The 16,398-nt window shown below is 33.1% G+C and overlaps 1 protein-coding gene across 3 annotated transcripts in view; it reads right to left on the bottom strand.

The window, feature by feature from the left end:
- TBCK (TBC1 domain containing kinase) overlaps positions 1-16,398 on the bottom strand; it is a 187,804-nt gene that overhangs the window by 98,701 nt on the left and 72,705 nt on the right. For all 3 annotated transcript variants that reach the window (XM_065907571.1, XM_065907572.1, XM_065907570.1), the window contains 8 exons: positions 14,859-14,908; positions 14,551-14,680; positions 13,477-13,575; positions 11,731-11,793; positions 11,102-11,228; positions 9,844-9,894; positions 8,317-8,400; positions 5,711-5,796 (listed from right to left, as the gene is read on the bottom strand). In XM_065907571.1, the coding sequence (XP_065763643.1) occupies positions 5,711-5,796; positions 8,317-8,400; positions 9,844-9,894; positions 11,102-11,228; positions 11,731-11,793; positions 13,477-13,575; positions 14,551-14,680; positions 14,859-14,908 (690 nt within the window). The remainder of the gene's footprint in view (positions 1-5,710; positions 5,797-8,316; positions 8,401-9,843; positions 9,895-11,101; positions 11,229-11,730; positions 11,794-13,476; positions 13,576-14,550; positions 14,681-14,858; positions 14,909-16,398) is intronic.

Here is a 16,398-nt window from a genome sequence, read left to right as displayed (position 1 = left end):
CCCCAGTAATTATAGAAGGAAGTCATAATAGAGAGGGAAGCATAAATCAAGATTTTGTATCAAAATTATTGTTATCTACTAACTACTGTGAGCAAGAATCCCTTAGAAGAAATGGAGCAGCCTTCATAGTTTAAAAGAGTCTGAAATGCATAGTTGGGTGCAATCTCAAAAATGACAGAATGATCTCTGTTCGTTTCGAGGGAAAACCATTCAGTATCAGAGTAATCCAAGTCTATGCTCTAACCACTAATGCCGAAGAAGTTGAATTTGAATGGTTCTATGAAGATTTACAAGACTTCCTAGAATTAACACCAAAAAAAGATGTCTTTTCATCATAGGGGATTGGAATGCAAAAGTAGGAAGTCAAGAGATACCTGAAGTACAGGCAAGCTTGGTCTTGGAGTACAAAATTAAGCAAGACAAAGGCTAATAGAGTTTTGCCAAGAGAAAGCACTGTTCATAGTAAATACACTCTTCCAACAACACAAGAGATGACACTACACATGGACATCACCAGATGGTCTATACCGAATCAGACTGATTATATTCTTTGCAGCCGAAGATGGAGAAGCTCTATACAGTCAGCAAAAATAAGACTGGGAGCTTATTGTGGCTCTTATCAAGAACTCCTTATTGACAAGCTCAGACTTAAACTGAAGAAAGTAGGGAAAACCACTAGGCCATTCAGGTATGACCTAAATCAAATCCCTTACAATTACAGTCTTGAAGTGAAGCTAAAGTCACTCAGTCGTGTCCAACTCTTTGCGATCCCATGGACTATACAGTCCATGGAATTTGAAGTGACAGATAGATACAAGGGATTAGATTGATAGACAGAGTGCCTGAAGAACTATGGATGGAAGTTTGTGATATTGTACAAGAGGCAGTGATCAAAACCATCCCCAGGAAAAAGAAATGCAATAGGTAAAATGGTTGTCTGAAGAGGCCTTATAAATAGCAGAGAAAAGAAGAGAAGCTAGAGGCAAGGGAGAAAAGGAAAGATATAAGAATGTTCCAAAGATATAGCAAGAGTTCCAAAGAATAGCAAGAGGAGATAAGAAAGCCTTCCTCAGGGATCAATGCAAGAAATAGTGGAAAACAATAGAATGGGAAAGACTAGAGATCTCTTCAAGAAAATTAGAGATATCAAGGGAATATTTCATGCAAAGATGGGCACAATAAAGGACAGAAATGGTATGGACCTAAAAGAAGCAGAAGATATTAAGTAGAGGTGGCAAGAATACATAGAACTATACAAAAAAGACCTTAATGACCAGATAATCATGATGGTGTGATCACTCACCTAGAGCCAGACATCCTGGAAAGCAAAGTCAACTGGGCCTTAGGAAGCATCACTATGAACAAAGCAGGTGGAGGAGATGGAATTCCAGTTTAGCTATTTCAAATCCTAAAAGATGATGCTGTGAAAGTGCTCAATATGTCAGCAAATTTGGAAAACTCAGCAGTGACCACAGGACTGGAAAAGGTCAGTTTTCATCCCAATCCCAAAGAAAGGTAATGCCAAAGAATGTTCAAACTCTTGCACAATTGTACTCATCTCACACGCTAGCGAAGTAATCCCAAAATTCTCCAAGCCAGGCTTCAATAGTACATGAAACAAGAACTTCCAGATGTCAAGCTGGATTTAGAAAAGGCAGAGAAACCAGAGATCAAATTGCCAACATCTGCAGGATCACAGAAAAAGCAAGAGAGTTCCAGAAAAACATCTACTTCTGCTTTATTGACTATGCTAAAACTTTTGACTGTGTGGATCACAATAAACTGTGGAAAATTCTTTAAGAGATAGAAACACCACTTGACCTGCCTCTTGAGAAATCTGTATGCAGGTCAGGAAGCAACAGTTAGGACAGGACATGGAACAACAGAGTGGTTCCAAATTGGGAAAGGAGTATGTGAATACTGTATATTGTCACCCTGCTTATTTAACTTATATGCAGAGTACATCATGAGAAATGCTGTGCTGGATGAAGCACAAGCTGGAATCAAGATTACTTGGAGAAATATCAATAACCTCAGATATGCAGATGATAGCACTCTTATGGCAGAAAGTGAAAAGGAACTAAAGAGCCTCTTGATGAAAGTGAAAGAGGAGAGTGAAAAAGCTGGCATAAAACTCAACATTCAGCAAACAAAGATCATGGCATCCGGTCCCATCACTTCATGGCAAATAGATAGGGAAACAATGGAAACAAGGACAGACTTTATTTTCTTAGGCTCCAAAATCACTGCAGATGGCAACTGCAGCCAAGAAATTAAAAGACACTTGCCCCTTGGAAGAGAAGCTATAACAAATCTTGACAGCATTATTAGAAAGCAGAGACATTACTTTGCCAACAAAGGACTGTCTAGTCAAAGTTACGGTTTTTGCAGTAGTTATGTATGGATGTGAGAGCTGGATCATGAAGAAAGCTGAGCATCGAAGAATTGATGCTTTTGAACTGTGGTGCTGGAGAAGACTCTTGAGAGTCCCTTGGACTGCAAGGAGATCAAACCAGTCAATCCTGAAGGAAATCAGTCCTAAATATTCATTGGAAGGACTGATGCTGAAGCTCCAAAACTTTGGCCACTGATGTGAAGAACTGACTCATTGGAAAAGACCCTGATGCTGGGAAAGATTGAAGGCAGGAGGAGAAGGGGATGACAGAGGATGAGATGGTTGGATGACATCACCAACTCAATGGACATAAGTCTAAGCAAGCTCTGGGGAGCCTAGCATGCTATAGTCCATGGGGGTTGCAAAGAGCTGAGCGACTAACAACTAAACTGAGCGACTAAACTAAACTGAACTGATAAAATTAGTGAATTATTAAATAATTAATAATAAAGATTCCTCTCTGTAGTGCAATCCACAGCAACTGGAGGTAGCACGTGGATCTTCTGGGTTATCTCTATGGGACTTGGCTACAAGGGCAATCAAGTGCAAGCTTGTGTGCTAAGTCGTTTCAATCCTGTCCGACTCTGGGAGGCTATGGAATTTTAGCCCATCAGGCTCCTCTGTCCATGGGATTTCCCAGGCAAGAACACTGCAGTGGTTGCCATGCCTTCCTCTAGGGGATCTTCCAGACCCAGGGATGGAAGCCAAAGCAGTCTCCCGAGGCTCCTGCATTGAAGGCAGGTTTTTTACCATTGAACCACCAGGGGAGCCCCAGGGAAATCAAGAGAAATGCGCTAATGCTCACACTGCTTGCTGTGATGTGAGTGAGAAAGCCCTTTATCTCTAACAAAGGAGTCTTGGATTTTCTCCCAGTATCCATGAAACAGTAAGAGGCTCATTTATTAGATTTAAGTAGGGTAAAATCAAATCCAAGATCTGAAAGGATTCCCTGACTTGATTTCTATAAGAGCACATTTAATTTCGCCTCAAATGATGCAAAATCATTAGAAAACTTTTAGTTGAAATCCCAATGACTCTTACCTTTCATGTTGTAGTTATCTAGACTTTTATTTCTGCCTTGCTATTAGCCTTTCCCAAATCGATATTATGCATAAATATTTAACAGTCATTGTTTAACTAGATTTCAAACTTGTGAAGATTAGGTGAGTGCTAGAAGAGGGTGAGAGCAGTGCTTGGTGCACAGTAAGCACTTAAATTATGTTTACAGTATTATTTTTTAATGATACTGTTTTTTGCTTGCCTCTTCTCATATACCACATTCTTGCAGAGTTTAATTATTCTGATGAACTAAGATAAACTATTTTTCCATATGTGATTTTTTCATTCTACCTATGTTCAAGAATATTTACCTAAGGATTTTATTAGACTGTCTTTATAATTTCATACATATTTTTGTATATTGCTCAGTTGTGTCCAACTCTGCGGCTGCATGGACTGTAGCTCACCAGGCTCCTCTGTTCATGGAATTTCCCAGGCCATTCCCTCCTCCAGGGGATCTTCCCAACCCAGGGATCAAACCCATGTCTCTCACATCTCCTGCACTGGCAGGGGGATTCTTTACCACTAGCGCCACCTGTACAACTAAATTAATATAGCTTTCTGTTTTAGCCACAAGCGGTCAGTGCTGCTTTCAAGGGAATTTTTTGAAAAGAAATCCCTTTTTAAAAGTCTACATGTCATGTCATGTCAATGTATGACAAAAACTACTACAATATTGTAAAGTAATTAGCCTCCAACTAATAAAAATAAATGAAAAAAAATCCACATATTAATGGAAAAAAAATAAACAAGCACAGAGCAAATAAGGAAAAAAAAAAAAGTCTACAGTTTAGTTTTTTTTCCCTCATAAATCTAACACCATTACTAATTAGGCAATCAGTTCCTCCGTAATTTCTTCAATTCCAGCCATAAGATTTAATCTAGTATTGTCTTGTAATATATATCACATTTATAATGTGAAGCAAGAAAGGCAGAGTTATATAAAAATAAATACTTAATATAATATACATGTATATTGGTTAATTTTTTTACAGTTTTTCATCTCCATACATAATTGTTGGGTTTGATCTTACTTTATTTGTTTTATAATATGTGTATATTACTTTGGAGCCCTCATTGAATAAGCCATGTACTCCACTGAAAGGTATTTCTCCATAGGCCTAGAAGCAAATTTCACTGGATATTAAGGATGGTTACTTTAGGCCTGATGATCACACCACAGAGTTACAGCACAACACGCAAAGCAATGAGCTAGAATTAGCACACTTATGTTTTGTCTTTGTTCTCCCCTTGAAAGATGAGCCAGACTAGGGACAGAGGGTTGTCCAATGATATGTTAAAAGTTCATGTCCTGAGATTTAGTTTTATTACCTTCTCAAACACTAAATTTCTTATCTATTAAATGATGAAATTACTTGCTTCATACACCTTATATATTTGATTTGAGTATCAAATGAAATGTTTATGAAAGTATTTTTAAACTTCAAATCACCCTGCAAGTATTTATACTATTCAAGCGTTAACACTTTAACTGCATTTATAGTGTTAATATAAACATTTTCACTCCTAATCTGACCATAAACATACTGTTTTCTGGATATAAGCCTTAAAAGGAAAGGTATTCTTCGACTCTGTGAACAGAACTCAGTTCCCCATTTCAGTATGATCAGGAAACAAAGAAGGTTAAGATGGAATAATGAGATCTCTAACTCAGAAAGGATTTGTTTTTAAGTTTCACAAAAACCTAGGACATTGTACTCTAACTGCCTTTTAAAAGAGGTCTGACTCCATGCCACAAGCTACATGTTTAAGTAATAGGCTAAGCTACACTCTGACTAACAAGAGACAGCTCTGACTTTTGGTTTGATAAGGAACCTGAGAAGCTAATGAAGTAAGCCAAAATCTGGCAAAGCTTCCAAGTAATATCTCAAGCAAAACACAGAAGCAGCTATTAATACTTAAGAGTTCACTAGGTTCCAATTTCCTACTTCTTCAAAAACAAGCCTGAATATCATAAAATCCAAGTGAAAACTGCTGACAGCACAATTTAATATAACATTCCACTAACAGGTTTTTCAAATTAATTTGATAGTATCAAGAAAAACAAGATACTTCCCTTTACTAAGTGAAGACATGGTACATAACCATATAAACTTTATAATAAAAGTCTATAGTTGTTTAGATAGATGGACTTCTTATGACAACAAAACTTTAAAAACAGTTTTATTCTGTTGTGTTGCCAATTTCTGCTTTTTTTCCCCTAACATCATTTCTATTAATGCACCAAGTACTTACATCTGGAATAAATCCAATCTCATTGAGATGATTGCTTAGCTCTGGATCATGAAATGCGATCATCTGAGAGAACACAGTCAGATACTCTGAAATGACAATAAAATTTAAAACAATCATTGCTTTTACATAGTACATCAAATAAAGACATTAAATGCACATAAGTTACAGTTTTATTTACACTTTGAATTAGATTTAGTTTTCCACGAAGAAAACACACTTTATTAAATAATTTTCTGTTTTGTTACTATTTCAATCACTTATGGCTAATTATTAAACAAGAAAAGCTTTTTGTTAAAAGCTATGTCACAACTTATTTTCTACCTTTAGAGTTGTCAGTTCATTTCCTGAATCACAAATTATTCAAATGATGAATGACTTTTTTCCATATTAAATTCAACAAATTATTTTCTCTACTGATATTAAACCTGTCTCACATTTATCATTTTTTCAGAAACTGTAAACAGATACTGAAATAAGGAATAACACTGTCATATACAGAATAATTACACCTCAAATTTATTTACATATACAGATATAGAAATTTGTTCCAGTAAAGTGAAGATCCAGGACAGATCCCAAGGGAGAACTTCTGGATTTAACTTTTAACTTCATTTTTCTCTTTCCAGCTAGGCATGGTATGTTTACAGTCCCAATTTACCTAGAAGCCAGAGGTATGCTACATCAACAATCATACTCATTCAACTTTATGTTGATGAAAGCATATGATTATTAACTTTTATTAATAAAATGGAGAAAGAATGACAACCCACTCCAGTATTCTTTCCTGGAGAATCCTATGGACAGAGGAGCCTGGCAGGCCATGGGCCATATGGTCTCAGAGAGTCGGACACGACAGAAGCGACTAAGTATGCACGCACGCTTCATTTTAAACCAGAAAGTCACACCTCAGGCAATTCTCCACAGCTATGGTCCAGTTTATTAAATGGCTTTCTTATCTGAGCCTGATAGAAGATAATTACTATGGTGGATTACATGGCTAATTAAGAATCTACTGAAGAAACCTAATCCATCATGAAAACATTTTCCTTGTGTTCTGCCTAACACTGATGGCTGGATTTATATATGTATTATAACTGCACATATGTTGCTGCTGTTCAGTCGCCAAGTTGTGTCCACTCTTCGTGACGTCATGAACTACAGCATGCCAGGCTTCCCTGTTCCTCACCATCTTCTGGAGTTTGCTCAAGTTCATGTCCAAAAAAACATATATATATATATATACACACACACACACACACATACATATGTGTATATACAATACACACAAAATTAGGTAGATATAATTATTTTGCATATTATTATATACCATATATTATTTCATATATGTAAATATACATTATACGGCTGGCATAAGTTTTGGTTGCTCAGGATAGGCTTTAGAATGAGATACAGTATGGCTTGTTACATTTAGAAGAATTTCTTAAAAGGAAAAGATATGGTAGAACTGATGATACCAGCACTGTCATATCAGCACTATGTCAAATTTCAAGTTATTTCAAAAATGCATTTAACAGTTCCTTAGGACAAACGAAACAAATTGAAATGCATATGTCTTTTGATTTGTAAACCAATCTAAGAGAATTTAAGAGAAGCTACTGAAAAACAAACTAGTAATAAAATTAAAACAATAGATTCCATAGATTTACTACTGAATCTTTTAAAATGTTCATAAAATACTCTAATTTTGGTTTATAATAATGAAAATTTCCATCAAGAGATAAAATATTTCCCAGAATAGTATTTTCTGATAGGTGACCAATGTAGGTGAGCATGTGTGTGTTCAGTCTCATTCAGTTGCGTCTGAATCTCTGTGACCCCAAAAACTGCAGCCTGCAAGGCTCCTCTGTCCATGGAATTTTCCAGGCAAGAATACTATAATAGATTGCCATTTTCTACTCCATGGGATCTTCCTGACCTAAGGACTGAATCCATGTCTTCTGATATTCCTTCAATGGCAGGCAGATTCTTTAACACTGCACCATTTGGGGTAAAAGTCATTTAAAAAAAAAGAAGATATTTATGAAATTTCCACTTAAATTTCAAGTGAGGTTTAATGGTGTTCTTTTCCATACAATCCTGTCCCATCAATTTTCTGTTTTAACGAAGCTTTGTATTTCTAAAAATTTCTGCAATGAAATATAAAATGAATACTCTTTCTCCCTTCTAATAAGATCATATTAAAATTCTTATTCCTCTCCTATATCATAGCTTTTTTTATTACATACTTTGAAAATTTTATTATTATTGGTCACACTACATTTTTATTAATTCCTAGTAGGCTTATTCCATGGCAAACTTTTTGTTAGCAATGCTAATTGTGACAGAGACAAACAGCTGGATTTTTATTTTCTTAAACTGGCATACCTGAATTTGAACCAAACTCAGATTAGATATTAAACAATTATTAGAAAAACACCATAATTTTGTGGACTTGGAGAAAAGATTAAACTTAATTATTTCTTCATGTGTTTTAGAGATAAACTGTCACCATATTTTGTTGAGTCAAAACCATAAATTTAACTGCATACTGATCACGTTTGACATAATAACTTTCCCTATAAAAAGGCAAAGAAACATTTCCTTACCTTGTATTACATGTGAGTTGTCTTTCAGGAAGAAGTTGTACAGGTATTTGGGGATAAAAGCAGACATACAGGCATAAGCCAGAGCTAAGAAAGAGTAAGGCAAATATAAAAAATTAGTTAATGAGGTAAAAGATCAGCAGTCATTCACTCACTCAGCACACATTCCTTGAATCTATTTTTAAATAGGATTACTTAATAACTGATGGAAGCACAAAATTATATGGGGGAAAACCCCACAGAAAATATTGTGCACAACAAGAGATAGCCACTCCAGTAACTTTTCAATTTCAAACTACTGTAGCAGCAGCAAAAAGAAAAAGCAATAGCCAAAAACCAAAAAACAAAGCATACTGCAGAAATCGTTATCCTACAAGAATAAAATTCTTTATTATCAGAACTTTATGCATTTTAAAATCTCTAAACCTAACAATCATTATTGTGCTATATAAACTTCAATATCCATGATTTTTACTGATGCATAGAAAAGAGTCTGAGAACACTGGATTTAAAAACACTAGTAATAATTGTTCTTTCAAATACAGATCCTTTGCCATTCTTAGATCAATATGTATCATAATGAACTATGCTTAACTAAACACAGCAAGGCCTCTTGTCTAGAGTAAAAAGTAATATTAGAGAACCGGCATTTTAAAAAAGCATTCATTTAGTGAAGTTTTTAGTTCTCTGGGATTATGCTACCAGTACTCAATTCCAGGGATCTATGCAAATTCTGATATGAAACAGAATTTGAAGAGATAGAGATTCTGAGATTAAGGTTTCTAAGGATTCATGCTTCGGGATATTCATAATAAATATTTAAATATTTATTGAAAGACCTACTATAAAAAAGGAATTATATCAGGGGACAGAAAAAACAAAACAAAAACCCTTGTCATTGAGAAAAAAGCCACTAACCAAAAGAAGGGCTACTGTATTAGTATATTGCTATTATCCAGTTGCCAAGTTGTGTCCAACTCCTTGTGACCCCACAGAATGAAGCATGCCAGGCTTCCCTGTCCTTCACTATATATTTAAATTAGTATATAAATAACTTTGATATGAAACATACAGAGGACAAATTTCTGGAAATACAAATCTCAAGAGGGTTCAGTCTTAAGGAAGTAGTGGTTTAAAAAAAAAAGTTAGTAGTAGGTGAAATAAAAGACTCCGGAGGATGCAAGATCAATACTGTTTTCCTTAGAAATCATTTACAAGGTATATATAAATGAAAACTAATCTCTAAAAAAGTCTTCTTTGGAGGACAGAATTTTCTCCAAAGTTTCATAAAAATGGTCATCAAAGTAGATGAATGCATTTAGAATAATCCATCAGGTTCTCTCTAAATCTCTAGTTTCAGCTAAAAACCTCCAGAAATAAATTAATCCTTCACATCCTGTAAAATGAGTCACAACAGATTATTTCACAGAAATTTACAGGCTCTACTAGGAAGAGAGCAAGCTTTCATGTTTGAATAAAATATTTTAGAACAATAAACACAATAATTATTTAAATGATAAATAGACTTACCTTCATTATTGAAATTTAAATATAGAAAGGGAGCACAAAGTGAGTCAAGGCCTGATGGAGAGAGATTGGGGAAAAAATTAAAATAAACATAATCCAGCAGAATTGTAGATACATACCTTATTCAGATCTCTGCATTACTTCCATATAGATTCAGTATTATACATTTGATCCATTCAGAAATATGTTATGGGTTATTGTGAGGAGTAACCGATGGTGACTAGCATATAGTAAATATCCAATATAAATCAACATTATTATTAAGGTTATTATAAGTTGAAGAGAGAAATATAGTAACAGAAAAATGTACAAGTGATAGAAAGGTTGAATACAGTCCCTGTCTGTGTGATCTTGGTAATCACTTAACTCCAAACAGGTTTCCTTGTCAAGGAGATGAAAATTTTTCTTATGTGTTTCTCTTCTTACATGTTTATTAGATGAAAAAAAATTCTTTAAAAAATTGTGAAGTAAAATATACATACATGACATTTCTTTTATTGATAATAATGCTATTCACACATTGTCATGCTAAAAGAAAGTATATAAATTTATCTGTAACTGTTAGGGAGACATGGAACTCTAAAATGAATAGAGCTAGAAAAAAACAAAAGCTTTATTTTCAAGTTTGGCCAGAAACAGACACGGAATTGAAATATAAAGATTACTATTCATAACAACAAATTAAAAACTATCACTAGGTGGAATGGATTTCTCACTCATGAATTTATCAATGACAGCAAAAAGAGTAATGAGAAAAGGTAAAAATCAAGGAGATGGAGCATTATAGATATTTTTTAAAAAGAGAAAAAATGAGAACTTCAGGGTGATATATATTCCCCAATTCCTAATAACCTAATAATATCCTAATCTGATAAGCAAAAGCTGTAAATCATTAAATATCAAGAATATAAACTAGCCCCAAATTATTTACAGTACAAAATTATTTTATTATTTGCATCAAGGATTAAAAATGTATGCACAAAGACTACAATAGTATAAAATATTCTTTATACTTTGCTAATCAACGTGATGACAAGTTGTCTTATTAAATGTCATTCATTTAAATGATATTCACTAGACATTTAGACAGTTTTTTAAAAAAGTGCTCATATAAACATCTCAAAAAATGGAGCATAGCTTACTATTGACTTTTCTTAAAGCCAAAGATAATTTGATAGTTTGTTTTGATTTTAAAAATTATCAGTTATGCAACATGTTCCTAACACTTCAAAAAGTCTTAGTAATTGGGGGAAAAAGTTACCTTGCCAATACACAAGATCAGGATGGGACACGACCCAGGCTTTTAAGACACGCCGAAATTTTGCATGACCTTCTGGTGAGGATAACAGCTCATCATACTGATGACAACGAGGAATATCCACTTCAATCTGTGAAACAGCAAAACAATATTGTAGAACTATAATAGACAGATCACCAATAAATCCCAAGACAAGGAAGAGGAGAAATTGTATTATGAATTCAAAAATTGGCCGCCTATAATAATCCTGATGTTTTGAAGTGTTTGAACTTTATACTAATCCTCCAAGAACACTAAAAAGTTTAAGTATACTTAAATAAGAAAAGCAGATAATTTCTTTTGAAAAAGTATATATTAATTTAGTTTTCAAAAAATCTTACTTTACAATCTGGTCTAAATAAAGCACAAATTCTTCAGACAAAAAAGGTACATACTAGGAAAAGTTACTTGGCTTAAACTCACTAATGAGTTAGACTATATCTGAGAGGGGTAAGACTTATGCTTCTCTAATATCATATGCATATAAAGGTTGCTGAGTATTCATGATGAAAGGAAGAAAATTTTTCGTGCCTTTCTAAAATTGAAAGATTTGGCAAACTTATCTAGGTTGTTTAAGAAAATCTATATCATACCTGTCTATCTGTAGGAATTGGAGTGTCTTTATCAATTGCATCATATTTGGCATGTATAGCCCCCTGCAAATAAAAAAAGAGAAGATAAATTACTTCATCATACCTTTAATACATTATAAATTTAGGCAAAATCTACTTAAAAACATCTATCTTTGAAAGCACACTCAATTATAGACAGGCACACTCAAGCTCAAAGTATACCCTTAGAAAACTTTTCTACATTTTGACAGTTTGTGATAAAAGTCTGAAACAATTTACCATTATGCTGAGGCAGATGTTTGAATCATACATACTGTAAGACATACATGTTGAATGAGTCACATGGCTAATGAATATGCTTAGCCAATCTCCCAGCCTCCACAATGACACAAAACACAGACTTCCTGTTCTTTATCACTGTATTTCATGCATAGTAAACTTCAAGGAGAAAATTTTTTTAAATTCAGGGGAAGGGAGTGGGGTTCATCCCACAAGAAATATTCCTGTTAAAAGTTGGTAATGAAAGCAAAAATAAAATGAAACTGTTTACAGGAGTGGTAGTTCAGCACAAGGAAGCAGAAGTTTGGGATGAATCAGAGTGGAATATCATGTAGTTATAAAATCATTATGAGACTAGAGGAATCATTTACATGTTTCAGTTATACCATTATAGAAAGAACAATTGAATAAACCACTTAAAATTTTGGTCATGTTCTATAGGACTAAGCACAGAACAATTCTTATTGGTCTGGTAAACCTTAACAGTAGAGAAAGAGCCAGGAATTTGGGGTTCAAATTCTGACATTATGTGCTGCATCAACTTCTCTGGCACATCTATTTAATGAAAGACTTGGACCTTGGAAGTCCTTAGTGACATTATATACTTAAAGTTATTTTATATGCTTAAAGAATTACAATTCTAACTACTGATGTATGGTATAGAGCATTAGACATTCTTAAAAAAGAAGCAACCAAACTCAAAAGTGTTCAGAGATTCTCACCAAAAGAATAAAAAAGGAAGAAAGGAAATCTTTCAACAGAGAGTGAAAAGGATTAAAAACATTTGGGAAAATTCACACATAAAAAATAGGTGATGGACATCCATAAGATATCTATAAAAGAACAGATGAAGGTAAGATGCCAAGGAAACTGACAGAAAAGGGAACAATCTGGTAGGGTTTGGCTATTATTATGACTGCTGTTCTCTGTGAGTACTGCAAGTCACCCTAATAATTTTGTGGCACCTCTCCTTTCCTCACTGCCACAGATAGGGTATTGTACAAGATAAAGTTGCTACTTCTCTTAGCAGTGTGCTTCTGATAAAAGACAGATGTGTCAAAAGGCACTAAATTATGTTAATGATTTCTGACAAGGCTCAAATTAGAGTGGAAGACTTCTCCAAACTTAGACAGAACTACTTATAAATAGGCAAACCTGTTCCTAGAGGAACATACTTTATATGCAGGTCTATAGACTTACAAATGATGGATATATATATTCTTAAAATATTCTGATTTTAAAATTAATAATCAAGACAATTTGAGTTCATTAAATACACTATTAGGGTAAATAAACTTTCAATTATATTTTTCTACTCTATCAAGTCTATTGCTTTATTCTTTTCACTTAAAATTGCCAAAGATTCTTAATGCTCATATTTTACTACATAATTTTCTAAAAACTTGAAAAGTATGCATTCAGAAGGCACTTTCATTCTTTTTTCCTAGTACTATTAATCTGCTTCTAACCGTCTCTCTTCTTTTTTACCTCAACTCCCAGAAGAGCAGCCCAGGTTAAACCTCTCATAAGAGGAGGGATGTCGACTCTTGCTTCTTTCCAAATTTGATTTTTTTTATATGGATAAGCCTACAGATAGAAAAAAAGATACGAAAAATACCTCAAATTAGCAGTGCCATCTCTTTAGCCAGTTCTCAATACACCAGTGAAAAAGCTGAAGGTGAACTGTAATGTTTCTAAGTACCTGAAATTACTGTGGTGTTATTAATACATAAAAGTTAGCAGTGAAATAGTTCTGTATCTTCTGTAAATCTCATGTTACACAACCAACGAGAGGAGTTGAGTCTACTGTTTTTAGTCATACCTCTCTATCTTGTGCTCTGCAAGAATTAAGAAAGACTCATTCTGAGAATAATATCAGTTTCATACAGGTAAAGTAATATAAGTAAGGCTCTTTGTAAAATATCTGATGATACAGAAAGTATTAAATAAATATATTATTACAGTTTCTCCTATATCTTTGCATACAAATTTGTTTATTTGTAAATTTGTATGTCATGAGAAATTTCTAGAAGAGAAATATTAGGATAAAGGGTATGGATGTTGTTAATGCTCTTGAAATATACCTTCAATTGTACAAAATGTTTCTATCAACTTACACTTATTCCAAAAGAATGAGAGTTCCAATCTTAATATATCTTAATTACTATAATTTGGTATGCAAGAAAAGGCTATTTTACTTTTTTACATTTCTATTAATAGTAAGGATACATTCTCTAATAGATTTACTGACTAGTTGTATTTCTATTGTGTTCTTTATTTCCCTGTTTAGATAATAGTGCTTTTTTCTTTTGGTTTTTAGGTGTTCTTTAAATAGTAAGGATATTAATATCTAATATGATTGTGCATAGATTCCTGCATCTTGTTTACTTTTTAATTTTATATACCATGAACAAATATCATTTATAATTAAAATTAATCAGAAAACATAAGTCACAAGAATTACTCTTCTCATGACATCAAGATTCCCTAAGAATTATGAATGAATAAAAGATAAGGACTGGATACGGGCACTTATAATACTTTACACTTTAGAATCTCTACCTTTAGCAGCCTGTCAAAGAGAATGATTCTGTTTAGTTGGTACTCTGTGTCCCTCTCTCGGATGATTAAAGGGAGAGTGGCAGCTGCAGACAGCTCATTATTGCTGTTTGAATGAGGTAAATTAGACTGACTGTAAAAGAGAAAAAAAAGCAGAAAAGTTGACAAAAGGTATAAAAATTTTAAAAATTAAAATACCATATTCTTGTGTTCATTTTAGGAAAAACTTTCCAAAGAAAATGTACAAGCTTCTCACCAGAATAACATAAACAGATAGGAAAAATAAATGTAAAAGGAGATGATATACTCACTCATCTTCAAGAAGTGGGTAAAATGCTTCTCCACCAACATCTTTTAATCTCTGTGAATTGAGAGAGAAAATATTTGGTATTTAGGATCTGTGACAGAAATGCTGACCCATATTTAAAAGAAAAAATAACATAAAAATATGAATTTATAAAGGCAACAAGAAAAGTAGAGTCTAAAATTCATTCCTAACATAAATATGAAAATATGCCATGCCTCCAGTGATTAAATTTATCTGTGAAGAATTGCTTTTTGTTTTTTTGATTTTTTTACCTCTGGGTACCTCTTGTAAAGATTAGATACCTATTATAAAAGTTTTCCAAATGTAAATACTAAATAAAGTATTCAGAAATACTAAAGTTAGTATAAATTTTAACAAATAGATAACTATTTAAAAATTATATGAAGATTATTTTAAAGATACTTTTGAATACATATTCCTTAAAGTCAGATTTCTGTTTTGACATTAATAAAAAAGTTAGACAAAAGTAAGAGGATAATAAAAAGGATTCAAAAGAATTTCTCACATCATACTTTGAGCATAAGTGATTCAAAGAGCTGATAAATCAACTAACAAAAATCAATTTATTTTTTTCACAAAGTCACTATAATAAATGTTACTCCAAATAATAATATTGCCAGAATTATAGATATTATTTAAAAACAGAAGGCTGTCAGAGTAAAGTAAAATCTTAGATACACTGTAAGCAGGGTGATTAAAGTTATTGCCATCCTGTCTGCTGCTCAGTTCAACTTCCAACTGGAAGGCAGAGTATTTGCTTCTCTGGGGACTGACGTAGAAGATGGAGCTGTGTAGAGTCAGCATTGATCTTCTGTAGAAGATGGAGCTGTGTAGAGTCAGCATTGATCTTCTGTTGATTAGCGTCTATGCACTCATCCATGGAAGTTGTTCCCAGAATTTTTAAAAGCCAAAAAAACCCCCAACACTATGAATCTGATAAAAAGTGACTTTATGCCTAGCTTTTCTCTAAAATTGAACATGCATTTACCATTTTGCTTTTAAGACTTTAGGTATTTCTTTCATGGATTAAAATTCTAAATTGAAAACTAAAATTTTCACAAATTTTACTGTATTTATTAACTTACATTTTTAAGTTTTACTGTCTTGAAAGTCATAAATATAGTTAATATCTTTTCAGCTTTTTTTCTAGCTAAAAATCTAGTATATTAAAGGTTTATAAAAGGCAAAATTTCTTACACAGAAAAGTATAAGGTAAAATTATTATTCATTTCCATATTATTTTTAAAATTAACATTAAAATTTTTTCTTAATAATTATAGAAAAAAGTGTTTTAAATTTCAAAAGTGGAATTGTAAGGGAATTGGGGAAATAAAACTAAAGTCTACATTCATTTAACTTGTATTCATATCACTTGTACCAGATTTAAATTAAAGAAACAAACTGAGAGTTAAATAAAAGTAGTTGAAACATATATTTTGGATACATTTTATTTTTTACCACTTTGCATCGCTACTTATTTTATCCACTGTACACAGTCTTTCACTTCACAGGGATGATAAGTT

The sequence above is a fragment of the Muntiacus reevesi genome, chromosome 16 (assembly GCF_963930625.1).
Source record: "Muntiacus reevesi chromosome 16, mMunRee1.1, whole genome shotgun sequence".
NCBI classification, from domain to species: Eukaryota; Metazoa; Chordata; class Mammalia; order Artiodactyla; family Cervidae; genus Muntiacus; species Muntiacus reevesi.
The sequence above is the reverse complement of the archived record's forward strand: the minus strand, read 5'-3'. Positions and strand labels throughout refer to the sequence as shown.